General features: G+C 46.7%; 2 protein-coding genes across 2 annotated transcripts in view; one reads left to right on the top strand and one right to left on the bottom strand.

Moving 5' to 3' along the window:
* skap1 (src kinase associated phosphoprotein 1) overlaps nt 1–17,850 on the top strand; it is a gene marked incomplete at its 5' end in the record, with an annotated part of 24,942 nt that extends 7,092 nt beyond the window's left edge. The window contains 9 exons of the mRNA XM_084459874.1: nt 4,351–4,431; nt 4,518–4,601; nt 4,687–4,811; nt 4,945–5,008; nt 5,693–5,938; nt 7,916–7,969; nt 8,200–8,306; nt 17,228–17,330; nt 17,753–17,850. Of these exons, the coding sequence (XP_084316000.1) occupies nt 4,351–4,431; nt 4,518–4,601; nt 4,687–4,811; nt 4,945–5,008; nt 5,693–5,938; nt 7,916–7,969; nt 8,200–8,306; nt 17,228–17,320 (854 nt within the window). The 3' untranslated portion in view covers nt 17,321–17,330; nt 17,753–17,850. The remainder of the gene's footprint in view (nt 1–4,350; nt 4,432–4,517; nt 4,602–4,686; nt 4,812–4,944; nt 5,009–5,692; nt 5,939–7,915; nt 7,970–8,199; nt 8,307–17,227; nt 17,331–17,752) is intronic.
* A 1,563-nt stretch (nt 17,851–19,413) lies between these two features.
* Nucleotides 19,414–25,830, bottom strand: snx11 (sorting nexin 11; the record flags this gene model as incomplete). Its single annotated transcript, XM_084459873.1, has 7 exons — nt 25,674–25,830; nt 24,457–24,511; nt 23,469–23,555; nt 21,507–21,607; nt 21,316–21,411; nt 20,894–21,115; nt 19,414–20,734 (listed from the first exon to the last, which is right to left on the bottom strand). Exons 2-7 carry the CDS (start codon nt 24,478–24,480, stop codon nt 19,414–19,416), a joined length of 1,851 nt encoding a protein of 616 aa, XP_084315999.1. The 5' UTR covers nt 24,481–24,511; nt 25,674–25,830.
* Between the last annotated feature and the right edge of the window lie 1,336 nt (nt 25,831–27,166).

Below are 27,166 nucleotides of genomic sequence, written 5' to 3'. Positions count from 1 at the left end.
TAACTAACATATAATGAAACTGAACTGCTTTTTTGTATTTTGGTAATCATTGAAAACCAAGAAACAAGAACATTATGTGTAAAGCATTAGTGCATAATTATTAGATAGAGCATCAATTGTTCAATACATTGTGAAAAAATATGCATAGTTATCTTACACCTAAATGATAGCCCTGTTATAGAGAACCATTATTAATATAATCTGTGTTTAAATGTTTGTACATCACACGCTATAAACTAGAATAAACTTTTCCCTCACATATCAATTATATATATATATATATATATATATAATTTTTAGATCCCAGAACAATATTTGTGCCTCCTATGACTCATGTAAAATTAGTAAACTGCTCCTGAATCAATTTCTTGATATTTTGCCCCAACTCAATGCTAAATATCACCACTTGAACTGGCCTTGGACATCCTCACTCATGACATTAGTTGTCCCCGCCCCAGACTGGCCCTCCTGTGGGTCCTGCTTCTCCATGGCTGGTATTTGTATTCCATCTATGGTTTCTTCCTTATGCCGGCGATGCAGCTGCAAACCGTCCCCAGTGATCAGAGGATCATTGTATATGCAGTTAAGCATTTCAATAGTGGCTGTAAATCTACAAGAGGGAAATTTCGGGCGCTGTAGTCGCCCCTTATGGCTGTCCAGGGGGACACTAACGCTACGTAGTGGTAAATGTCCTCCTCAGGCCCTGAACAGTCGTGTGGAGGTATTCGTAGCGGAGCCTGGCATGAGTTGACATATTCTCCGCCGCGGAGGCGCCGAACAGCAGCCGGTCTACCCCCCGAAAACACCCTGCCTGGTCAGCCCCCATGCAGAGACCAACCTTTGTTATTTGACCTCCCGTTGACATCTCTGTACCAAAACACAACATAAATTCTGTTCTCATTAAATAATAATGGACGCGGACCTGCACTCCCATGCACCCTAATATAATGTACGCTCTTGCCGGGGCGCGTGCATTACGAGATCCTATATGCTGTATGTATCGATGAGTGAGATCCTAATCAAATCACTGGGTGGGGTAGAGAGCAGGGGCGTCCTCCAGTCCTTCACCCCAGAGCCCCTCTGTCTCCCGCCTCTCCCCCCCCGACGGCAGCCCGTGGACGGATGCTCAGAAAGGGAGAGCCTCCTATGCCGTAATGAGGAAAAATGCATCAATTTAGCCCCGGCTGTGGGTAGATGGAGGGCTGGGTGGGCAAGGCCGCCCTGAGTGGGTCTTTTTTCCTAATCAAGGACGGCACGGGAGAGAGAATTGCAGTCACACTCGCTCCGTCTCCCACATCAGCACTCCTCCTCCGGGTAGCCCCCCAGGCCGGGGGGGAGCCCCTCTGCCTCCTGTTTCACCTCATTGCCAGGGTTCATGCGGAGGTCAGGGCTTGCCCCCCCCCCCCCCCCGCCCCCCTCAGCGCATGCAGCGTTCAATGCAGTACATCTCCCAGCCGACTGCACACTCAAAGGCCCCATCTACTCTACGCTCAAGGACTATGCCTCAGAGAAGTAGGAGGTTTAGCGTTCCAGCCTTTACCTGTGGAGATGTGCACGATCATGCGCACCTGTAGTGTATCCCGACAGAAAAAACAGCTCAATCTCAATCCTTTCTAACAGAATATGAGATTGATGCTTGTTTCTAACACCACATGCGGTTTTGCCGAATAGGGAGACAAGACCGTTTGGACGCTTTCTCGGCTTGATTGAAATGGCGGACATTCACCATTTTAAAATGTTTACCTGCTCTTCTCGGCCATGCTCCTTTGGCATTTTGTGTTTTATCACCTCTGCTGCGTTATAGGAGTAGAGGTTCAATCTGGCACATTAGTCGTCCCGACCACCATTTCCCTTTCATCTTGATTCACCATCGGCCCAGTCTCTGATTAACTTTCAGACAAACTAAAGTGGGTTTTAATGAGAGAATACATTAACTCCCTCTGGTCATAATGGCATAAATCTAGCTTTTCTTGCGGGATGTACTGCTGGGCTTATGCTACCATGCTGAGAGAGTGTGCGTTGCCAAATGAGGGAGCAAGGCCATGGAGACGCAGCTCAGCAGCGCACATTACACAGATACACACACACCGTACATCACCGTGGTATAGAGCAGGTCAGATGGCGTCATACACGGGAGGCTACATTTATGTAGGGTTAATAGAATGTGGAACAGAATCGCAGAAGAAGAGATCTGCTCAATACCTATTGGTTAATGTCATCCAGTCCAAGGTGGTAGAACTCATCAAACCTTTTGCTAATTTTATAAGAAATTGTTCATCGTTGTTTGAATGGCCAGTTATAGTTTGAATGGCCAGTTATAGTCAGAGCATATTTCATTTTGCCAAACACTTGTTTGGATTTTTGAAAGCCCTTCTCACTCTTTTCCCTGTCTGTACCGTCACCTAGCTAAAAGGTGGATAAATCATGTTAAACAGTCGGTATATTATCATCAAATTAATGTCAATATGAATGCTGTGGACGACGCTAATTAAAAATGAAGCTGCTGTATTAACATGAATAATTGATAATACAATTTATGATTTGTATGAAGAAAAACCTCGGCTGTCTGCGCTTGATGAGGCAGTAATTCAATACCTCCGTGCTTCTCTCTGCGTCTGGACTGGGGGAAGAACCCCAACATCAAGATATTAAGATTTTACACTGTAATTATATACATTTTAATGAATATAATTGAATGTTATGATGGTGTTAAAGAGGGGAAAATATGTTAAATTACTTGATAATAGATATTGCTTGCTCTTGACCAATCAGAATGGGTGGGAGGACGGGGCCAGGAGAGTGATGGGATTGGTGTATCCGTACGAACCTCTAGGTTATGCTGCTACCCTGCGGGAAAAAAAAACATGAAATATATGGACGTTTTGTATCGTTTGTTAGAGAAACTTGCCTCAAGATCAGTGCTCAAATCACTGATATATTCCCAACTGATGCAACTGAATTCAGTGTATCGGACCGTTCTTGTGTTGATGTTAGAGCTATCCCCTAAACTATTAACTGGGTTTGACCTTTTTAGATAAATGAAGAGCAAAGGAGGTAGACGGATTATGGGATTAACAGGGGTAGAAAAATGAACAGAAGGCAGGATGGATGAGGTGAGGAAGCATAATGACTGGTGTTTGTTATGATGAACTGAATCAGTTTCCCTTTGACAAAACAGTCCTCAGCACGGCCATATTTATAGCAGTCAGCAGTCCGTCCGTCCAGCGCGGCGCGGTGATATGTGAGTGTGTTAGTGCCGTGAGGTGTCTGGGGCTGTGCTCTTACATGACCACCTCATCCGTCAGATGAGTCCGCCAGCTACAGCAGCGGCAGGGTTATCAGATCACACACTCGCACTCAAACCATGAATCTCTGGGCTGTTCCGCTGGAGGTTTACATAACTTATCATGTCTCGCGCCCCCTCTCCAAATCAGATTCATTCGACAATGAAACTTCTGTTCGGGAAAATCCCCTCTGAAGTAGCTGCAGAAAAGATCTCGGCAGCCATTTTGGTACTGACCTGAGTCATTATAGTTTAGTTTCGAACTCAGTCCTCCTCCACATTGTGTGTTCATACCAGTTAGAAAAGAAGCTGATAGCAGCCTAATGTTGGGACTTGTATCCTTTGTGGGAGACTTGTAGCACTATTGCGTTTGGTTTTGTTAACTGGAAGGCCGGCCTAGTTGAAAGAGGACAGATTCCAGGCCTCCTCCCCTGTCATCAGTAGTCTGTAGAAAGGTCACGACTAGTGGAAATAGGTCGTAAAATGGCCGTGGTTACCCAAACAATGGGGCCACCTGTTCCCTCATGCTGTGTTTCTCTTGTTAGGTAGAGGAGGACTGATGATGGATGAATTGGGAAGTGGTCAGAACCAAGACATATTTTTCGCTATTCGAGGATTGTTAGCGAGCACACTGTCAGAGGTGAATCACCGTGGCGGCCCCATAATGCATCTGCAGCTGACTTATGGAGGCCCATAAGTCCTACTGCGGTGGAAGTCAATGCATAATACTGCAGTGATTATGTGCAGCACAGAGGCAACAAACACTACAGAAAATGTATTGATCTCAGTTTCACAAAGCGCTAGCTGAGGTGGTATATTGTGCTGTGTGTGCTATGTGTAGGTACATCGACGTACCAATGAGCAGGCTAGCACCTTGCATGGCAGCTGCCACCATTGGTGTGTGAATGTTTGTGTGAATGGGTGAATGAGAGGCCATTGTAAAGCACTTTGGATAAAAGCGCTATATAAGTGCAGTCCATTTACCATTTAGGAGTGCGATTATCCCGACTACTGTATCATACAGTAGGTCTCAAATCTTAAGAGTTCTCTTTGTTTTTCTCCCACAGACTTTGAGGACATACCCTTAATCGCAGCTCAGGATCTCGGTAACATCTTGAAACAAGGCTACTTGGAGAAGAAGCGTCGAGGTACTGTATCTGCGCTGGAATGTCGAGCTGCTATCGTGTGTTGCTTTCATCTCACGAGTTTTTCTCATGGCGTTCCTCCTGTTCAGATCACAGCTTCTTTAGCCTAGAGTGGCAAAAGCGATGGTGTGTCCTCAATAACACAATATTCTACTACTTTGGCAGCGAAAAAGGTTCGTCCGAACCCCCTCCGCTTAACATTCGGACGATTACCGCATTGATTAAGAAGGAGTTAATTAACAACATCCTTCATTTCAGATAAACAGCAGAAGGGCTCGTTCTATATCAACGGCTACCGCGCCGAGCTGGTCCCCAACCTGCGCAAGGACTCCAAGAAGAACGGTTGCTTCGAGCTCAGCGCCCCGGGCAGACGCACCTTCCAGGTGGGGAAGACGGCAGCCAAACCTTCATCATCAGCGCTACTCGCTTCCCTCAAGACCGCAGTTGTCTCGGAGAGCGCACCAGCCCCTTCACCCTGTGTGACTTTCAGTCTGTCAAACTGTTCATCCTCTCCAGTTCACTGCCAGCAGTCCCCGGGAGGCCAGAGAATGGGTGGACCAGATCAATTTTGTCCTCAAAGGTGAGTCATTACGTCCCCGTCCCCCCCACTGTTTTCACAGTCACACCGCGTTGAACTGCTTCCACATTTGTTCACCCTTTTTTAATACTGCTTTTTTGGCCTGGAGAGGCTCAAAAGGAAAAAAGAAGCATCCATCTTTTACCCCCTCGGATTCAGACAAAACGTATCCATCTCCAGAACAGCCAATCCGGGCGCATCCCGAACCTCCTCATCTCGCCACGTCACAAACCGTCCGTGTCACGCGTGCCGCCCCTCCCCCCGATCCCCCCCCCCACCCCCCCTCCCCCTACCGATTTCCACCTTACGGGAAATTGATTGGTGGACGTTCTGGTTATCCTCTAGCGACATTGATTTCTGCCGGGCGTCTGGTGTATCACAGCAGGACCCGATACCCTGTGTTGCAGTGGCCAGTCGCCTGCAATCAGGCCTCTCCTCCATCTGAGAGATCTGGGCTGCCCAGCCTGCTCTAAAATGGGCTCCAGCCGGCCCACTGCTTTGCGGGAAGTAACACACACCCCACCATTTGTCGTTTCATCCCTTTACTACTGAACAGGAAGATATATCGGCCTCTTTACCGTCTGTGGACGTACATGTTTGAGTTGTAGTTCTCTCTGCCTCATTAGCAGCCGTGCCACGTTCTAGTTTTTGAATATCCCAGCCGACTGCGCCCGTGTCCGTTTGCAGACCTGAGCTCCAACTTCATCCCCTTTGACGACGAGGAGGAGGAAGAGGAGGAAGAGGAGGAGGAGACCTACGATGACATCGAGGGGCTGACGGGGTCTCAGCCGCGGGCCGCCCCCGCCCTGGTGGTGGCCAAGGCCAGGACAGCCCACCTCCGGGAGGAGCTGGGGAGCAGACACGTGGGACGGGAGGGGGAGGAGGAGGAGGAGCAGGAGGAGGACGAGGACGAGATCTACGAGGTGCTCCCGGGTATGATCTCTCTCTCTCTGTGTCACACAGACACGCACGCATGCACACACACACACACTCACACACACACATGCACAGACACACACGCGCAAGCGCTTGGGGATTTTCGTAACACCTTGGAGATATCACCGACAGTGATAGTAGTGCTTCCAGATGCATCACTATCACTGTAAAACTGGTCAAACTGATTCTAGTAAGGACCCATTATAAATGATGCTATCTTAGTGAGAGTAGGATTAAGAAATGGCTCAACTCAATAGTTTGTGGACCCAGAGAAGTTTTTAGGGTTCAGAAAGCATGCAGTGAGAGAGGAAGGACCCTCATTCACATATATTTTTCTTAATATTTTTAAAATTTACTTAGCAGCAGGAATGGTCAGCGGAAATGCATCTGTTGACCTCCGCTGCTGCTAAGAAAAACAAAATGGTGAGAAGGTATCTTGCGAGAGCGGCGCGTCCGAGCCGAGGTCGCCGTCACAGAGGATGAGGAGCGTCCCGCTGGGGGAGGTGGCTGAAGGGCCCCGGAGAAGGACGAAAAAACGGATGACTTCTCTCTCTCAGGGGCGTCGTCCCTCACCCCATCTATTAAAAAAGATACATCAAGATTCTGTTTCCCTTAGTGAGTGCATTACCTTTGGCGAAATCATTGGGCAGAGGGAAATTAGTCTTCAAACTGTCGTTGCACCATTCACAGCCATCTGGGAAGGGGTAGAGACCCTGACCACAGATGGTGTATCGAATGACGGTCTCCTTTTTTCACTTTCTCACACTATCACCTATCAATCACCCTGGCCCACTTTGCTGGCTCTCAGATCTGCGAGGCACGGTCGCTGGATATTGAACATTGACTATGTTACAATATCAGTCTCTACGTCGAACAGTTATCATTAATTCGTTTAATGGGGGGAACGTATCTGTAGAGGACGGCGATATTATGCGCATGTATGTGTGCGTTCACAGACTGTCTGTGGTCTGGAACACTTGTTTCTATGTAACGTTGTAACAAATACTGAGGAAAAAAATGATTGAAAATAACCATTTTCCAGCTGGAAAAGTTTCTCCATTGTTTTTGAGAGGAGCCTAATGAGGCTTCGTCACAGAGGCAGCGTGGGGCTGATGAGCGATTTCGCTGGGTTGAAAATTAAATCACATTGATATAAAAACCACTGGGCCATAACACAGGCTTCACATCTGAACGATGATGTTCTCTTTAACACTTTAACACTGCCGAACGGATGTTTAGATTGTTTATAAACAAGATTATTTTTTTCTTCTTCCTTAGTTAGTTAGTGTCTTGATTTTCAAGGCTCTCTCAAATCTGCACCGAAAGATATTTTAGACAAGAGATGCGAGTTTCGCTTTCATCTGCAACTCTGTGTGTGCGTCTGTGTGCGTGTGTGTGCGCATGTGTATATGTGTGTGCGTGTGTGTGTGCGCATGTACGGTATATGTGTGTGCATGCGTGCTTGTGTGTGTACTGTATATGTGTGTGTGCGCACGTGTGTGTGTGTGTGTGTGTGTGTGTGTGTGTGTGTGTGTGTGCGCGCCCTTTCCCCCGCTCTTTACTGGAAGCAGAGGGCAGGTTGGTCTGGAGGGTGGATAGGGTTGCTGGGAGGTGGCTGACAGCGTGAGGATGGATGTGGGAGACATGGAGCTGGGCTATCACTGGGCTATCGCTGTCACCTCTCAGACCACCAAGGTGCCACACCCCGTAATCAAAGTCACGTTTACCTCCATATGCCTAGGGAGATTTGGGGACAGTCCCTTTTCTTTGGGTGTGAGTAACGACCACTACAGATGATTCGGAATGTGCCGGAAGAGCCTAATTAGAGTCTAGAAGTCTCTGGTTCAGAATGGTTCGGTCCTACTCTTTAGTGCTACACTGATTGCACATTAAAGAAAAATTGTGTTCTTTTTAATTTTAATTTTTTAGAAAAGTATTGAATTTCTGTGTTTATATTTTCCTTGCATGTTCCAGACGATGACTTTGCAGAGGCTGTTGACGAGTCCAGTGAGAGGAGCACGAAATCAGGTCTGCACCACACTCATTGTACTCACACACACACACACACACACACACACACACACACACATTCGCCCACACACATTCACCCACACACATTCATATACAGTAAGACCATGTACGACCATATAAGACCAAAAACCCAAGAGGTGTTGTCTGTGAAATGTATCCTGGTTTAGTTTTGAGCCGTTATCAAACCGAGCGTGAAGGTGACCGTTTCGCGTGTTCTTCCCCGCCAGGGTCCACGGATTATGCTAATTATTACCAGGGCTTGTGGGATTGTGAGGCGGACGAGCCAGACGAACTGGCATTCCAGAGAGGGGATCTCATCTCCATCATCAGTAAGGTCAGCAATAACAAGAGCAACAACCACAACAACATCGCTGATATCCACTTCCCCACACACCGATCGGGTCCCCACATAGAATGCCCCTTCCATCACCTCTGTTCTGATACACTGAAACATCAGCACTAATCGTAATCTATTCCTTGGCGGCCGCTAGAGTGGAATTGGCATCGGTAGCCCAGTAATGGAGTTGTTGTTCATTACTGAGCCTGTGTCATGGGGGTTAATTGAGCGAGCAGCCATGCATGAACCCGTTTTGTGTTTAACATAAGCTGCAGGTGAAGCGCCGCGCACCTCAGCTCTTTTCCCTCAGTCTGTCCCCCCCCCGTGCTTTATGGCCGCCGTCGTGTAGGAACACGCAGAGTATCTACTTGTTAAAGGCGCCCTACTGGAAATCAATGTGCTGTAATTTGGGAAGAGCTACGACTATGCGATCTTAGCTTGATGCCTAGCTTGTTCAGAGATTGATGCTATTGGTGGATGGTCTCATGGTTCCACTACAGTGTATTCCGCCTGATTTACAATCATCATACTGTTAGAATGTAATCTGTTTAAAGTCGCACTGAAACGGACGTTTGAGATCATCTAACTTCCGTAGTTTGATGTATTTCTGACGCAAACAAGCTTTGAGGGTGGGACATAATGTTTAGAGGAATTTGATTGGAACATTGACAAGTGGACGGGTTTTAAGAACTTTAGACAGACTATGTCTTTGTCGATAGAAGGATAGCGTTGATTGATGGGTGGATGTCGTGAGATTATTGGCCTAAAATCTAAGGTACCTGTTGTTGTAATTGCACGTGACCTACCGTACTTCCAGGAAGTAAGAAGTTATATACTTTGATATAAGATTACAACAAAAGTAGAATTTTGTATTTTTTTGGGGCATACATCGTTGAATAGATAAACACTATGACCAATTATGTGAACCAAAATGGGACAGAATGCTTTTTTCATTTCTGTGCGACTTTAAGGACAGGTTCGGAATTTAGCATTATAAGCCATGTTAAAAGGTTATTTACGATTATATACAACGGACGATGTCAAAGTTTCATCAAATGGTGCACTCTTGAGATATAGCCCGTCGCCGCTAACCAGTGTTGGGCAGTAACGCGTTACTAGTAACGCGCTACAGTAATAATATTACTTTTTCCAGTAACGAGGGGTGTAGCGAGTTACTAATCACATTTCAGTAATAATATTACAGTTACTTGCCCCCAGAAAGCTCGCTACTGCATTACTTTTGTCATAGGCCTGCTCTGTTTATTTATTTTCGTTTTACAAAGGGTGAAATAAAGTTTTGATTTCAGATTGAAGAACGTTCCGCTCATATCACGTCCCGTCACATTACCAGGCAAGCAGCGAGACATCACACCAGTCCAGACTAGACCAGACCAGACCAGACCAGACTAGACTAGACTAGACTAGACTAGACTAGACTAGACTAGACTAGACTAGACCAGACCAGACCAGACCAGACTAGACTAGACCGTCCCGTCACATTACCAGGCAAGCAGCGAGCGAGCGTAGCTATTTGAACATGACGACGTTAACATTCCATGGCTGGAAATACGCACACTATTTCGATTTCCTGGAACTGAAAGACAACAAGAATGTTGTCAAGTGTAAACTGTGTGTAAGTTCTACTAAGACTCTTTCTTGTGCCAGAAACACCACCTCAAATCTCCTGAAACATTTGCTACGCCAACACAGCAACATGAAGTTGGTGGAAAGAGAACCGGACCGTGATGAGCACGCTGCAAAAGGTAGTCAATATGGAAAGTAATATATTACATAAGTAACTAGTTACTTTTGGCTGGGAGTAATAAGTAAAGTAACGATATTACTTTTAAAAAGGGTAATGAGTAATAAGTAATATATTACATTTTTTGAGTAACGAGCCCAACACTGCCGCTAACACACTCAATGGATCCATAGGTGCATAGACGAAATCCCTCAAAAACACCATAAACTCTAACTAAAGTATGCTTTCTTCCGATCAGGTTTTATTGATCATATTGTATCCATTGATTTGTATTGACAACAAAGCCAGAGATGTTTAGATTCATCCACGTCCCATATTTGTTTTGATCAACAAACACTTCTACCTAACCTAACACTATCAAAAGCTGTAAAGCAATCCAAGGCTTCTCGACTTGTTGTTGTGTGACGTAGACCTGTGACCCGGAAGCGCCTCTTCTTCTATGGTAGCTTCAGTCAAGACCTCCCAAGGTTCAAGTGGAAGTTTACAAACGTACAGTATGTACTGTGAGTGAAAATAGTTCTATGCTAAATGATAAATAAAACCTGATCAGAAGCTTTGTGGCGATTTTCTTGCCAGAGCATCAACAGACACCAGTAACCACTCGGTGAGTTTACTGTCTTTGAAAACAAGAGTTTATGGTGTTTTTGAGGGATTTTGCACCTAGAAATCCATTGAGTGTGTTAGCGGCGATGGGTTATATCTCGAGAGTGCACCATTTGACAAAACTTGGATATCGGCCGTTGTATATGATCGTAAATAACCTTTTAACATGGCTTATAATGCTAAATTCCAAACCTGTCCTTTATTTGTACCACCAAATCTGAGACAGGTGCACTGCGTTCTTTAGAGATGATTGCCTTTTGACGAGCTGCACGCTATCCTCTGCATCATCAGATAAATTATCTGGGTGCCGGTTCATTGGGGGGGACTGTCAAAACAAACCCTTACATTTTTCATTCCAGGATAATGAAGCCATCCTACTCTAAAGCCAAGGTTGTTTGTATCAGGGATGTTACCAGCAGACTCGGGGCTCAGAGGCCTCCATGTCTGAGAGAGATTGTGTTTCACTGTAGGCGTCGGGTTACCTGTTTCTGGTGCCTTTCAAAGCACATGGCTCAGCAGGCTGGATGTAGCTGTTGTTCTACAAAAAGATACATTTCCCACAGTTACATGAACCTTAAACTTGTGTTCTATTCTATTCTGGCGTACAACCTCAAAGACGGATTACTCTTGGTCTGTCCAGCCGTATACCCCCATGTCATAACATGATGACGGACTCGCCTACAACAGGGTGTTTTTTTTAACCGTCCCTTTAATGGATTCAGAGTGAGTGCCCCGTTGAAATTTATGTGGAGGTGCATCTCTGACAGAATTTGAATCCAAGTGTTTGGTTTAGTCATGACACGAGTCCACCCGTAACCCATTTAAAGTTGTAATGGGATCACGTTCCCTTCATGAACGACGACATTAGGATTATACAGCATAATCACATGTTTAGTACCAGGATTATACAGCATAATCACATGTTTATTACCAAGATCCTTTTGGGAGGGTATCCCCCGCGGTCCCTTTTGTGTGTGTGTGTGTGTGTGTGTGTGTGTGTGTGTGTGTGTGTGTGTGTGTGTGTGAGAGAGAGAGTGCCGCGAGCGATTTGGTTTTACGGGGGATTCCGGGGATCCCTGACCTCGGAGAATGAAATACAGGCCCTTGGCTGGAACTCAAGCCCGTCTCTAACAGGGGAACACATAAAATGGTCGCCATAAAACAAAGGCTCGTAAATTCTCCAGCGGGAGGACGGCAGGAGTGGTCGTACGCGCCGGGTGTCAACACTGTCCATAATTACAAGGTAATAAGGACGCGCTCTAAGTGTTAAATCAATGGTGCTAACAAACTGTTATTTTTAAGCTCTGGTTTGATTGAGTGGCGAGGTCTCGGAGTGGGAAGGCCACAGGCGCGGTGTCGTATGGCTGTGAACTGAGTAGAACATGACGATTATAGAAAAGACCCCCATCCATCATTATTGATCTCCTATTACTGTAAAGTGAGGCATTTTTACAGTACTTGTGTTTTTTTTAAGGGGGGGGGGTATATTTGTGTGTGTGTGTGTGTGTGTTTGTGTGTGTGTGTGTGAGTGAAAGCGAGAGCGAGAGAGTGTGTGTGTGTGTGTGTGTGTGTGTGTTGGCGGGCCTGTGTGCACAAGTGTGTACGCATGCATGCTTGCTTGCACGCATGCCTGTGTGTGTGTATAACATGGGCAAAGTAAATAAATTAGGAACCTCACAACTAATGTTCATTCCATTAGTTTAACTGAACGAGAGCTGCCAGCTTGACTGACGCTGAACTTGCTCTGCGTTGAACTCCCTGGTGCTCAGTGCCGTGATATACACCAAAACACACAGCAAAATCCACCCTGGACCTTTTACCTTTGAACTGGCATTCCTTTCCTGAGTGCTTTTTATCACTTACATTGTAAAATGGCAAATATGTATTTATATATTTTTGTGGCCTCTTTATCCGTGTTGCAACAATCAAGTTTTTTTGGCTCTCCATCCATTTTATTTTTTTTATTTTTTATTTTATTATTGTAAATGTTTGCCATTTATTGTGATGTCTGTCCGCCTAACATCTGCATTTATTCTCTCATGTTCCCGGCTGATTCATAGGATTGTCCTGCATTCCAGGGCTCTTAATTTATGTCCCCCGAATCAAAAGACACGGCCGTACAGGTCAGCTGCCACATTCCTGTACTCCCAGAGGCACTCATGTATAACTGTGGGATGGAGTGGGGAGAGATTTACGATGTAAACTCATCCCGGGTCCTTTAAACTCTAGCAGCCAGTGCTATCTCTATTCTCCTCTCTCTCTCACACACACTCTCTCTCCCTCTCCCCTCCCTCCCCTCTCTCTCTCTCTCTCTCTCCCCCTCGCTCACTCTCTCTCTCTCTGTTGTCCAACCAGGAGTCGCGCCTCAGAGAGTCGACCAATACTGTGGTAGGCAGTCACAAGTCACACAACTTCAGACAGCGCTGTTCAATTCAGGCCCCCTCAGTGGTAGAATCTCTGGTTGGGGCCAAAGAGAACATGGACACCACTGACACCTAGTGGCAGCAGGCGGTGGTTCCACCTCCCAGAGTAACTGAGTGACATTGTGAATGTCTCATAGATGACAGCTCACACGCGCCAAGGCTGATTTACACTAGATTTTGCCCTAAATCAACAGCCTCTTTGCTTTATGTAGATATAGAATGATTTACATTCAAATTTATAACAGGCAAAAAAAAATGTTTAGACAATCTAAAACGTCATATTGTGAAAAGACTGTTGTATGCAGTTCTGTGTGTCTTATTCTCATAGATTTACGTTGTTGGACGTGTACATGCACACGCCTCGGTACCATGTGCGTTAAATTCACGAGGACTTGCGCCTTTGTTTTCCATAGGGTCATATCCCTAAACTCCCCGAAATCCATGACAAGCCCATTTGGCCCTCAGCCCGAAGGCAGGTCCCTCCATGTGAATGTGACCAGAGAACGGGGAAAGGAGCAAAACAATTAGATGGGAAAAGTCAAGCAAGAAAGACAAAAGGGAGATCCCTTTATCCTTTTGTGTGAACTCTGCCACCCCCCTCCCCTCTCTCCCCCACCCCCTTTCTCTCTCTGCCTTTCTCTGTCTCACACCCATTTAAGGACTGCCTGCCTTTGTGGCCATAGACACCAAGACGCTATAGACAGGCAAGACATCCTATTTACCACCCAAAGTAGCAGGGGGTGAGTCTGGGGTTCGGGGTCATTCAGGAGGCTGCGGTCATCTCCCGGTCAACTACAGTAGGTCATTATTCAGCCCAAGCCAATAGCCCAGAATTGAGCCTTAGCAACCCTCTGATCCATTCTGCTTAATTATTATAAATGGCGGTCGGCGTAAACAGCCATCATTACACACACTCAGCGGCATACACAAATCCACTTTAAATCGCTATTAAGTTAAAGACCCATCCGTAATCCCAAGTGGGCATTAAAAGCAAGAAAGTTTTTTTTTTTTTTTCTTTTTTTAAATCGCATTTGCTCCTCTGTGTTTTGGACCTCATTCTCGTGCTCCCTTTATCTTTCCACTCTGACGCCGTGTCCTTGATTAATTAAAAGTTGTCTTAGAAATAATATTTTCTGATCATTTCGCGTTTGTGACGCTTTTCAAAACGATGACCTTTTCGACATTGAAATTAACAAAACTCACATTGCTAAGAAGATTTTATGTGTACGACATATTCATAATGATCTAAAAGTATTTTCTGTAACCTGATGTGTTTTTGTTGATCCGTTTCCAGAGCGTCGCCTCCTGATCTCTACCTGTGTGATCAGGATGGGGTAACTAGATTCAGGGTTAAGCAGATCAGAGAGGTAGAAGTGTCCATGCTTCTTTGTTAGGGTGACTAGCGGAGGGAGAAGTGCAGCCCTGCCGTGTGTGTCTGATGACTCTGTGTGTGTGTGTGTGTGTGTGTGTGGAGGAGGGTGGAAGAGAGAGGGTGTCGGATAGAGAGAAAGAGGGTGGGGGGCGGGGGGTTGGGTGGAGGGAGGGAGGGAGGGAGGGAGGGAGGGAGGCAGGGAGGGAGGCAGGGAGGGAGGGAGGGAGGGAGGGAGGGGGAGATTGTAACACCCAGGCGGTGGGTTCAGCGCCAGGGCAATGAGAGACTTCCTGTGCTCCATCACGCCCAAGGCCTGCCTCAGTCAGCTGGTGGCCGAGAGAAGATGCTTCATGTGTCAGGCTTATTAGCGCTCCTCCTGGTTTGTATGCATTTCCGTGCACGCGTGTGTGTGTGTGTGTGTGTGTGCGTGCCTCTGTGTGTGACAGATTTAGAAAGAAAAATACTTGAATGAAAGAAGACTAGTAAAATCTGATGTTGTAACATAAAGGGTGCTGATGCAGAGAACAAAAGAGTAAAGCTATCTGTGTCCCAGCTCGGTGCATGAGGAGGCTGTACACCTGCTCCACTACGCGTCCTCCATCCCCGCCTCGCCTCTCCCTCTTCAGGCATCGTTAGCTTGTCAATCTGTCCTCTAGTCGAAACATGAGCGATGGTCCTATCAGGACGCCGCCATTAGCCAGCCCCCTGAGTGGTAAATAAACGATACGCGCCGGTATACTGCAGGTGTTGTCATGGCAACCCGGCCCCGGCTCCCTCTCTCGCGCCGGGCCCCGCCCACACCCTTTCGGCGGAGGGAGTCACGGGGAGGTCAACGAGCCGGCGCGCCGACCGCCACCACGTGGCGCTGTTCCCCACCCTCCCGCCCGCACGCCGCCGACCCGACTGGGTGATGCGTACCAGCCGGGTTCGGGCCGCGGCCGCAGTGACACCCCTGACCTCTGCGTGGCTTCCTCAACCCCAGGACAACCATTCAGTGTTATTTGCGACGTCCATTTTACCCTACTGTAGATTCTAAAGATTACTCCACTAACCCACCTGCCATATGCATATTTATGGACACAGTCTCATATAAAGATCGTTAATAAAGAAGGACAAATTTGACACATTCAACTAAAACTTAAGAACAAACAAACCATGAGAGAGGAGATTGAGATGGAGATGGGTTTGTTATTTGAATGAATTCAGCCTTCATGCCGTTATTAGATTCCTCTTGCAGCAGGTGTACTTTGGATGAACCCAGTACGAGGAGGAAGATGGACTCTGCGTGCTCAACAGACCGCCTCGTTACCATTGGCACACTCCGTGATGTAGCAGTCATATTAAAATGGCGGCATTGATAATCAAAAGGACCCCGTTCTCGGGGAGAATTGGAGATTCACAGATGGGCTGTAGAGATCAATAAAACTTTCCGTCACCGAGTTTGGAGGAATTCCGTTGCGATGCCCCCAAGGGAGGGGGAAACGTTTCACTCACTCTCTCCGAGGCTCACTCGTCCGTCTGCTGCTCCCCCTCTCCCCCTCTCTCCCCTCGTTCACGCCTTTGGATTGATACCAGACCCCGGCGCTCTGCAACAAAGCTGTTTCAGCGCATCTTCGGTGCCAAGTGCAAATATGGAGCATTTCCACCTTTCATCTCTCCAAATGCCTCGGTCATACGCTCTCTAACTCTCCTCGGTCATACGCTCTCTAACTCTCCTCGGTCATACGCTCTCTAACTCTCCTCGGTCATACGCTCTCTAACTCTCCTCGGTCATACGCTCTCTAACTCTCCTCGCTCATACGCTCAGAAGGCGATCGGTCCGCAGAGTTCTGTGTTCTTGGGAGAGGAGGAGCGGTAATGTAGTGTGTGTTCCACAGTGCCGGATGGATGACCTGCTTATCTTAGCTAACCACACGTGCTCGGAGAACACTTCACGGTTGTAATCGGCGCCGTGGCTCCGATCCGGCCCACATCCGTCCTCCCTGGCCTGCCAGCGCTCATTAGCAGGTCGGGTCCTCACTCTTCCGGAGTGGCGTGTCAGAGGTCTGGAGGAGAGGAACGAAGCGCAGAGGAGGGCTCGTTCGTCCGGGCGGGCGGGCAGGCGGGCGGCTGGGGAGGCTCCCTGCAAACCAGGCAGAGTCAGGTCCGCTCTCCAGCAGTATCATCCACAGACTCCCTCTCAATAAATCATAAGCCGTCGTAAAAACTAAGGCAATAACTGCCGTACTCTGTAAATCTGTCCCCTGTGTGTGTGTGTCGGGGGGGGTGTGTGTGTTATGTTGTGGGTGGGTGGGTGTGCCTTCCTTCTCCCTCGCAATATAGAGCAGAGAAATTGACTGTCCACACACACACACACACTCCATCGGCCATGGACCAGCGGAGAGATGAGTGGCCTCCTTCTCCACTCCTTCAGGGCTTAAATGGATGTGGGCAGCAGGTGCCTCTCCTTCTCCGCTGTGCTCCTACCCTAATACCCCCCACCCTGCCCCCCCCCCCCCCCGGGTTCTGGCCAGATATCGACTCTGCTGGAGCCCAACTGTTGTGATCAAATTATCATGGCTTTTGCATGTCTAAATCACAAGAGGATGCACTGGGAGCAACCAGACAGGGCGTCAGATGTCGTTAGACATGCCATTTTGACTGAGGCAATAGTCCAACTCTTATGAACCGATCTGAAAGCTGTACTTGGACTCCTCCTGTATTTTTGAGACACTTCACGGGAGAATCACTCTGCTTACAGAATGTCCTGTTTTTTCAGGAGTACAACATCCACGGCTGGTGGGTTGGGGAGCTGAAAGGCACCATCGGCATCGTCCCCAAAGACTTTCTGCACCCTGCCTACATCCTTTGAGCTCCGACAGGTACTGAAGCTCTTATCCTCACCTCTCATTTATGTGCCATTATGACATTATAGTCGTTGTATCAGTAACGGTTCCCTGGGCGGTCGTTAAAAGACAGCCATTGAGCAATAGGCCCACACAGTCGTTGACTTGCCATTTATGCCACCTGCTGGTTGAAAGAAGTACTGCTTAAAACAAACGTAGACTGCTGGCTTCACGAATTTTGTGACATTGATGTGTATTTCATACTTTACCATAACGCCTTACATTGACAAGAATAATTTATATATTATATATATATTATAATAATTGATATATAATAATTGATATTTGTATAATTTATGCAAATAAAATATTCAAAAATTAAATCTATAGGGATCTATAGATCTAAGTCACCATGTACATTGGTATGTTCTTATGATGGGGTTTTGTCTTTCTTCCAGAGTTGCTGTGCCACATCAGTCCAAACCCCAACGGAGGAAGACCTTGATAACACAGATAAATGGGTTTTATAATGTACACTATAGTGTCCATGTGCAACGATAACTCATTCTATTACATTTTTGCCAGATGGCTTGCTTCACTATTTTGTTTCAAATTAGGTTGCCAATATACAATAACAATTGGACACATTTGTATGATTAGCGTCTAAACATGTTTGACAATCTATGACCAAATAAGGAAGAGTGTAAATGTCTATAATGGCAATGCATTGACAGAGTCTAGAGACGCAAAGCAGTTAGGTTGTGAACTCCCTTTATTTCAAACAGAGCAAAGCAAGTTCATTACCATATAACATACCCGTTCTTTTACTAATGTCCACATTGTGTTTTCAAGTTGGTTATTGTCGCCCATGTACATCCTTGTCTGAAATTACAATGAAATTTGACAACAGTCCTGAAACGCGTGTACATATAGGCTTCCTTGATTATAAGGTTCATAAAGTTATTTGTCCAAATGCCCTGGTTAAAATGCAGAGTGCAGTACTGTACAGATATACAGTAGACAAAGAAAATGTAAAGCATCCTTCCATCCCAGACTGTTCTCAGCTGGTAGGATGAGTCATCAAGGTGAACAGTAGTGAAACTTGCACACACGTGCGTCCTTCAGTAGTGCAACGCACATTTATGTATTTTTATATTTTGATATACCAGGGGAAGAAACATCTGGAGCTGCAGGCTACTGTACGTTGCCGGAAATGCACTACAAACATTGACGTGGTATCGAATGCTGTTTATTTACCCATTAAAAACAAGATAAAGGAAATGACATAGAATATTCCATGTAAAATAAAGTTAAAAAACTAACAATGGGGTCCCTTTCAAAAGCATCACATAAAACCCAAATACAATACATTCAGAAGCAGCATAGTGAAGTCAAAGTAATTTCGAGTCCACTCCAAACACGAGGTGTCCACACACAACTCAGACCTTTTTGTGAATCGCTCATTGATGGCAATTTCAGAGAAATGTTACATTTCGCACACAGCCCCATGGTTGGATCGAATCAAACTTTATTTGTATAGCGCATTTCATACACAGAGGCAACACAATGCGCTTTACAGAGGATGTGGCCCTGAGTGACCCTGTGAAGAGACTGGAAGCTCACAGTATCTTCATACCCTATCCAGAACCGGCCCACCTGTTAGGAGGGTTGTTATACCCACTAACAACCGCCACCATCAGGATCAAGTTGGTGTCTTGATGTTAATTCCACTCTACTGGCCAGTGGCTAGTTTACAAGACCAATATAAAGTGTAAAACACTAGTTTAAACGAAACCATCACCCCGGTTCAAACTGAGCCCTGAAGCAGATAATTAGTGACAGCGAAGCTGATAAAAGCATGTAGGAACCATTTCTGCCCCAAGCTGTGAGTGGAACTTCAATTTGAAACTCTCCAAGCTCGCAGTACTCGATCACACATCTAATATAGGTTTCTACGCTCTTTAGCTGAGCTCACTTTACACGTCACGTTGAGGCATTCTTTCTCCTCTGCTCGAGCACTTTTGCGAACTTGGGCGCCCTCTGCTGCCCAGCGGTGGTGGTGGTCCAATGACCAGAAGGGGAGGATAGCTTAGCTGGTTGTGTGAGCTCTGCTGTGTAACTAAGGCTCTGTCTCCCGGCTCAGAGTCAGGCTGGCATCAGCTGTAAACTCATGGACTTCTCTTTCACGGCACTTCACGGGGGCTTCAGTATCCGGCACCACAGACAACGAAATATCATCAGTACAGTGGTTATCGGATGACTCCAGATGATTGCCGTCTCGGATTTCCGGAATGTTCATCTCCTCCACGCCCTCTACCACCCCTGAGGACGTCTCCTCCACGGTTTTAGCGGGGCAAATGTTGCTCATGTAAAGAATTTCCTCGTTCTCTCCGACCTCGACACAAACGATCTCCCGGACATCGTCGGCTTCGGCGGAGCCGTCGTCAAGCGATGGATCTTGGCTAGTTTTTGATTTCAGGCCGTCTGTGTCCCGGACCTCCGCGTCTGCCTCGTCTGTGTTTTGACGGCGCTCCTCGGGCGTCGTCTCCATGTACCCGTTGGTCACCTGGCTCGTCTTCTCCGGACCGGCGTCCTCCGTCGCACTTTCCTCAAGGCTACTTCCATCAGATGATGTCTCTCCGCTGCTCTCGCCGTCAGGGTCCTCGTTCTGACTGAAGACTCCCCCTGGGAGCATCTCTTCATCCTCCTCCTCCTCCTCCTCACCATCCTCCGCTTCACTTCCCTCTCTGAGCGTTTTCTCCTTCTCCCGGGTTGCGCCGTCACCGTTCTCCACCTCTAAGACCGTCTCCGCGTCGTCGTCTTCCTCCCGTCCTTCCGTCTCGTCGACGCGTCCCTGGCCGTCGTCCCGCCGACCGGCTTCGTTGGCGTCTCCGACCGAGCCGGTCGCCCCGGGTCTGTTGTCTTCTCGAGTCGGCTCCACGTGGCTGACTGGATCTGGAACAGGCTTTTCAAGAGTATCCCCGTGACACGTCTCCTCGCGGCTGCTTGGCTCGGGGACGACCTCTGCGTGTGGAATCGTCTCTTCGGCGCCATCTGCAGGGCTCTCCTCCTCCAGCGCCCTCTCCACCACCACAACGCTCTCCTCCTCAGCGCCCTCTGGACGGTGGCGTTCTACAGGTGTTTGCTGCTGCCGACCCTCCTGATGGGTCTCCTCGTCGGGGGCTAATTCCCCCTGGCCGTCTCCAGCAGAGGCAGCCTCCGCTGGGCTGCGTATCTCCAGGACAGCCTCTGCACGGCTGTCCTCCTGGGTGGCGGCCAGGGAAGGGTTCTCGGTCTCGTTGATCTGAAGCTCCACAGTGTCCATGTCATGGATATCGGCGATGCACTCCAGGGTCTGTACGGCCTCGGGGTCAGTGGACGTCGGTGACGCAGGGGTGAGGGGCTCTGCACTGGGCAAGGTAGGCATATGTGGGGCGGGGCTTTGGGACAGAAGAGACGGAGGAAGTGAAGCTGATTGCCATCATTTAGATTGACATACAGTATGAGATATAGAATAGCTGTAAATGTTCAAAGGCCCTAACTTACACCTGCTGTGTAAAGTTGCAGGTCAGGATCATCTCCATGGATTCAAATCTTACCTCTCCATGGATTCATAAGATACAGCGGTCAGAGTCCACTCCTGGACCGCGTCCTCCTCCTGAGCCCAGCCCCGATTGGACGACGCGTAGGTGAGGATGGCCTCTGTCACAGTGTAGGGGGTGTGGCCCTGAACGCAGTCCTGGATGTGACCCAGGGGCAGCTGGGTCTGCAGGAAGAGATGGAGCTGGCTGTCTGACAGACACACCGTCATGTGGAGAACTCTGAAGATAAACACACACACACACACACACACACAGAAAATGTCAATACTGAGATCAATATACAGTCAATAAAAAAAAGCTTTGTGAGAGACTTACAGCTAGTAGTAAAGAACAGTACTTTCAACAGTATTTCTGATCATCATTAGTGGTTCTTTATATGACAATGAGTATATGACCAGACTATATAATTAAACACCAACTTGTCCAGGAAGCACTGCAGGCCTTTGCGCCTCCTCTCCAGGAAGTCCTGGTTATTGAAGGAGAAGAAGGACTTGCTGGGCAGGTCTGGGACTGGCCTGGGAGACGGACAGGGACAGAGAACCAACCGCTGAAGAGCACATTACTGAGGTATCCACAGCAACACTCGCGTTGGGATCACGCTGAGACTTACACCAGGCCAGAATTCTTCTGCAGCTTCTTTTTGAGCCAGACGAACTCGCTGAAGCGCCGGCGCACGCATGACGTCTTGGCAGTGAAGGCCTTGCTGTTGGTCTGTGAGGAACGAGAGGGTTCAAATGTTACGTCCTAATTAAGGCAGAAACATCACACACACTCAACCTATGATGTGCTATAAAATTAAACATTTAGAGATGTTTTTCATTAGGCTAAATTAAAAGGCAGATTCTAAAGACTGGAATAAAAAGGTTCATGGTGTTTAATGTATAATTAGGGGCCAGGCCGCATAGCTGCCGGAACCCTTTTGTATTTGCCAATATTATTATTATTATTCTCCATTTCCCTCTGAAGTCTGACTTCCCGTGGACAAAGAATTGCCAAACTTTGCACATAGCTCCAGTCCTATACCCAGCATTGTAGGTCAATAAACCTGAAGGTGGAGCACACAGCTGCTGAGGTCAATGTTCAATTATGAAGAAAAGCAAACAAAGCCTGTAAAAATGAATAAACATCTCATCTCACATTTTTCAATCAATTAACACCAAACTTGCTACACTGGATCTTCAGACTGTCATTCACAAACTCATTGACCAGATTGTTGAATTATCAAAATTGAGCTTACAATACATCAAAATGTTTTACAATACACAGTACTGTCAACAGCTTTCTCTTTCCTTTGTTGTATATTATGAGACTCTATCACTTCAGCCACTCATCCACATTTTGAAGGGCATACCATCATTATATGATGCAACTTCTATTGTTATATCCTTTGTTTCAGTGTGTATACTTTAATCAACAAACATCTTTTTGTGGGCATTTACATATACCACACGTTCAGTGTTTTATGATGAAACAGATTATGACCTCTTATCCTGCACCCTGGAGACTGGCTTAGTCAATTTGTGAAGCCAAATGTGAGTTGTTGCTAATTAGCTCAGTGAGATAGAGGATGTTGCTTGGTGTCTGCTTGGTGTCAGAGGTTAAAAGTTCAATCCTCAACTGATGCAAAATGAACATTGGAATGCCAACTTTCTTGTTGTCTTTCTATTCTCTCGCTTATTGCTCCTAAACTAGTCTGAAATCGCCTGGCCCCGCCTCATCGCTGCGTAGCAGCTTTAATTCTAATTGTTTTCCCTTATCTGAACGCAGGACTTGCCACTCCCTGTTCCCGACAAGCCTTTGTCCTGAGCTGAATTGAGGAGTTCTTAGTGATAAAGTTGATGATCATTTTCTTTATAGGACCTAGATTTTACTTTGTGTAGCCATGATTCACTCAATTCACCTGAATCAATTCTATTGAGCAGATTAGGTCAAGAATGGAGAATGGTTGTTTCAGACAGATTAGGAGTGATGCTTTCACTGAATTGGATACATTTAGAGCAAAGTCAATACAGATAATGCTACATTCTGGAAATGACCCACATTTATTGAAATGACCCATAAGCAGGTAGTTCCAGCCGCAACAATGGTCAATTGTTGGTGTGAGACTTTACATTGACATGCTGGATTAGGGAAGTCAGTGCTGAGTCAGACATCAGGAGGGAGAGACGGCTGACAAATAAACAACACAGGCTTAACTAGGCTACGGGTTAAAACAATGGCCACATTATGTTTGAAGATTTCCTGACTACGACTCACAGACAGGCAATGTCCTTCCCTCTGTGTTAGCATTAAAGCTGACACAACCACAGGCCAAATGACTCAGCAGAACAGACCAGGCCCGACCAGGCCAAAAACAACGCTAACTTAAGCATGTAAACGTTACATTCTGTGATGAGAAACAATTTTACAGCACAATAGTTTGTCTATGCCCACCTAGAAGAAAAAAACATTCATAACTTCATAACGTTCATAACTAGCCCTTTCAAGGAATTGGATTCTGTAGCTCTCCCATGGCCATTTTTGAGTTTGCAACTGACGTTGTACAGCAGCTTCACAGAAGAGTACAACTCACATGAAGGAATATCTTGAAGTCCACATAAGAATTCCAGGAGCCCTCACTCTGGAGCCGAGGGTCTTGGACCCGCACCGCAATAAACTCCTGGAGAGACAAACAAGTGTTTTCATCAAGGTGCAGCTGTAAACAGTTGTTGTTAAAAGAGTGCATCGGCACGGCACACCGATGTTGACTTTCGTTGTCTTTTATTATTGTCCTTATTCAGCTCTGCGTTGTGTTTTGATTTGAATAAAAGACGGCCCCCAATCTCTCACAATACCACACAGTCCAGTGTCCCTTTTCCAGGTGTATTCCAAATGAATCTCTCCAACACGGGATTTGAGCGACAAACAAAAGCTGTTTAATTACAGAAGGTTTAGCATACAAAAGACGATGGCATCTAGTGTTCAGCTGGCCTGTCTGTAGGCTGTCTGGCCCAAAATCAAAGCATCTGAGCTCAAGCAAGATTCTTATGGTTCAGGGGCGTTCCACCCCCCCCTTCCCCGATCAGACTGGTCTGGACTCGTCTAGTCTCTCCTGCAGCCCACGGCCTTTAGATAACCGGCCGATGGTTCGACGCCCAGGTCTCTACTCCAACCACAACAATTGCTGTTGTCCACAGAATGTACCAACCATAAGAATGTAATCTTTATCTCATATGGGATGTTTGTCTATGCGAAGGGAGACACAGTTTCTTACAGAAACTCCGGCCGACAGCCACACTCAGGGGCTAATCATCATAATTAGAAACAGCCAACAGGATCAGGGTAAACAGACATTTCTCTGAAAAACAGCCATTTTCATCACCGAGCTGTGAGTAAGGGATATGTACGCTTTTATAATCTGTTGCCTGTATCCTTATTTCATCCAACAATGTTTCAAGTTCCATTTTTTCCCCCATTCATTCCTATTAAAAATAATAGCCAAGCTAGTGTGTATATAGGCCATACTCTCAAAGGTTCTCTTTTCTATAATAAACAGGGGGAGAAGGAATGTGGTATCTTACATCTTCTTCTTGATTTTTAATCATCCTGCCGTTGGGTGCATTGCACTGGAGACATCTGCAAAAGCAAAGACATAATACAATTCAACAACCAATATATGTCCCAGTCAACAGTTAACTGTTGCTCAGACGTTATTCCCGGAAAAACTTTTTCCACTCGCTGACCTGATAAACCTCTAGGTTTCCCCAATCATGCCCCAGTCGTTGCACTCACATAAGTCCTCTACCTTCAAGAGGACAACGTTTCCAAAGCACCGATAGTTTTGTGGAAAATCTCATTTCCATTTCAGAACGTCTGTTTCTTCTCACTCTTTCTTTGCTATGCAGAGCCATTGGAGCCGTGAAGAGAAAGGGTCGCGAGGAGAAAACCTGTGGCAGCTCCTAGGGAGGCTGGCTGTGGCAGAACAGAAACTGCCCCCTGAGAACTGCCCCTTTTCCTTTGACAAGTCTCTCTCTCTCCCTCCCTCTCTCCCTCACTCTCTCTCTCTCTCTCTCTGTCTCTCCCTCTCCCTGTCTCTCTCACTCTCCCTGTCTCTCTCTCTCTCCCTCTCTCTCTTACTCTCCCTCTCTCACTCCCTCTCTCTCCGTCTCTCTCTCTCCGACAAGCCCCTTCTCTCTCTCTCTCTCTCTCTCTCCCTCCCTCTCTCCCTCCCTCTCTCTGTCTCTCCCTCTCACTCTCCCTGTCTCTCTCACTCTCCCTGTCTCTCTCTCTCTCCCTCTCTCTTACTCTCCCTCTCTCTCCGTCTCTCTCTCTCCGACAAGCCCCTTCTCTCTCTCTCTCTCTCTCTCACTCTCTCTCTCCCTCTCTCACTCTCCCTCTCTCACTCTCCCTGTCTCTCTCTGTCTCTCGCTCTCTCTCTTACTCTCCCTCTCTCACTCCCTCTCTCTCTCTCTCCGTCTCTCTCTCCCTCTCTCTCTCTCCCTCTCTCACTCTCCCTGTCTCTCTCTGTCTCTCCCTCTCTCTCTGTCTCTCCCTCTCTCTCTTACTCTCCCTCTCTCACTCCCTCTCTCCGTCTCTCTCTCCGTCTCTCTCTCCCTCTCTCTCCCTCTCTCTCTCTCTCTCTCGTTATAACCTCCACTAAGGAGGTTTTCACATTAAAGCGATAGCTAACGTGAGCTTTACTTTAACGTTAGATAACAATAAAAAAACACTTATCGGCATACGAATGACTTAGCTAACGGAACTAACGTTAGCTGCTAACATAACGTAGACTACTTACTTTCAAATGGTAGTTAGCTCATCCAGTTATCCAAAGACAGCCAGCTAGACAGATGGCTAAGTTCCGATAGTTTGTTGTTTGTTTTGAATTCGTGAAAATTATGTTATGCAAGTTAACGTTTCTCAAGCGATGATCTTCTTGCGTTCATCAACAACAACACACCTCTTCATTCACATGACCGCCGCACCAAAGTAAAGGTGTGTTTACGCAACATCCGTTTCCGGGTGGTGCCGCGTTTTAAAAGGGGACGGGAGCGGAAAACACGCCCCTCAACCCATTGTACGTCGTGGTTAGAAGGGGTCTATTCTGTTCTATTAATACATCCATGGAAGGGGTACAACTGCGGTCGGTGTAGAAGGGCGGTAATGGCTAGTTCCCATTAACGCAGAGGCCATTTAGTAGTGATGGCGAAACGAGGCTTTCTGAAGCACCGAGCCTTTTAGGCACATTGTATCGCAAAAAGATTCATTACTCGAAGCCAAAATTTAATACCTTTGTTCGCTACTGACACCTGCTGGCAAAGATCATTTAGAGCAGCCAATATATGACACATACTGATATAACAGATTTTGATTGACAACTTCATCACTGATTGTTATCTTAGCTACACCTGTATGCCGAACCTAATTGGCGCGTGCTGCATATAAGGGAAGCACGTTTATTATTATATTAATACATCCATGGTCTCGATACGGGGCTTCATCTGGATCCGCCTACCTACTCGACAAAACGCCTCGGAACTTCGGTCTCATACCTAACATCACTACCATTTAGGTCAGGGTTAGACCGGTCTCTGCATATATGGGAACTAGCCTTTTACAGGCCGTAGCTGTTCCCCATCTAGCCAAAGAGTATGGAATGCCAAGAGGAGACACTCCATTGATTCTGCTATGGAACCAATACACCCAGCTGCTGAGCAGGGCCGCCGCCATTTTATACTGTCAGGTTTGTGCTGCACTGTTGGCTGTCATGCACTCACTTTTTCGTGTTGATACTTCAGTTTATTCAATAATAAATTATCAGGAATTCCCACTATTACGATCTCACACTTTTTATTTTATCTGCATGAATATATACAATTAAACCTGCAGAAATACTAGAGGCACTATAGTTACTCATTCGATGGAACAGGCCACTTGCTTTAATACCTGGGAACAATCATTGACAATAAACTCACCTTTCAGATCAACGCAGTTTACATCTATAAAAAGGCAAGGCAGCGTCTCTCTCTCTCAGGAAACTGTCCAGTCCAAACTGACAGTCCATAATGGCGGAAACGTTACGCGAGCACCCTCTTCAGGCGGGTGCCAAAAGTTCACATAACTGTCCCTCTTGGCATTCCATACTCTTTGATCTAGCCGTTAGCCATTGTACATTTTCTTTAGCAACTCAACTCGCATTTCGAAATACAATAGCGAGCCGTTTTACACACGAACTAGCTAACTGTTACCACAGCTTGCTTAGATCTGCGTACTTTTTGAATCGTCTCCAAC

The sequence above is a fragment of the Borostomias antarcticus genome, assembly GCF_949987555.1.
Source record: "Borostomias antarcticus genome assembly, chromosome: 29".
Classification (NCBI taxonomy): Eukaryota; Metazoa; Chordata; class Actinopteri; order Stomiiformes; family Stomiidae; genus Borostomias; species Borostomias antarcticus.
The sequence above is the reverse complement of the archived record's forward strand: the minus strand, read 5'-3'. Positions and strand labels throughout refer to the sequence as shown.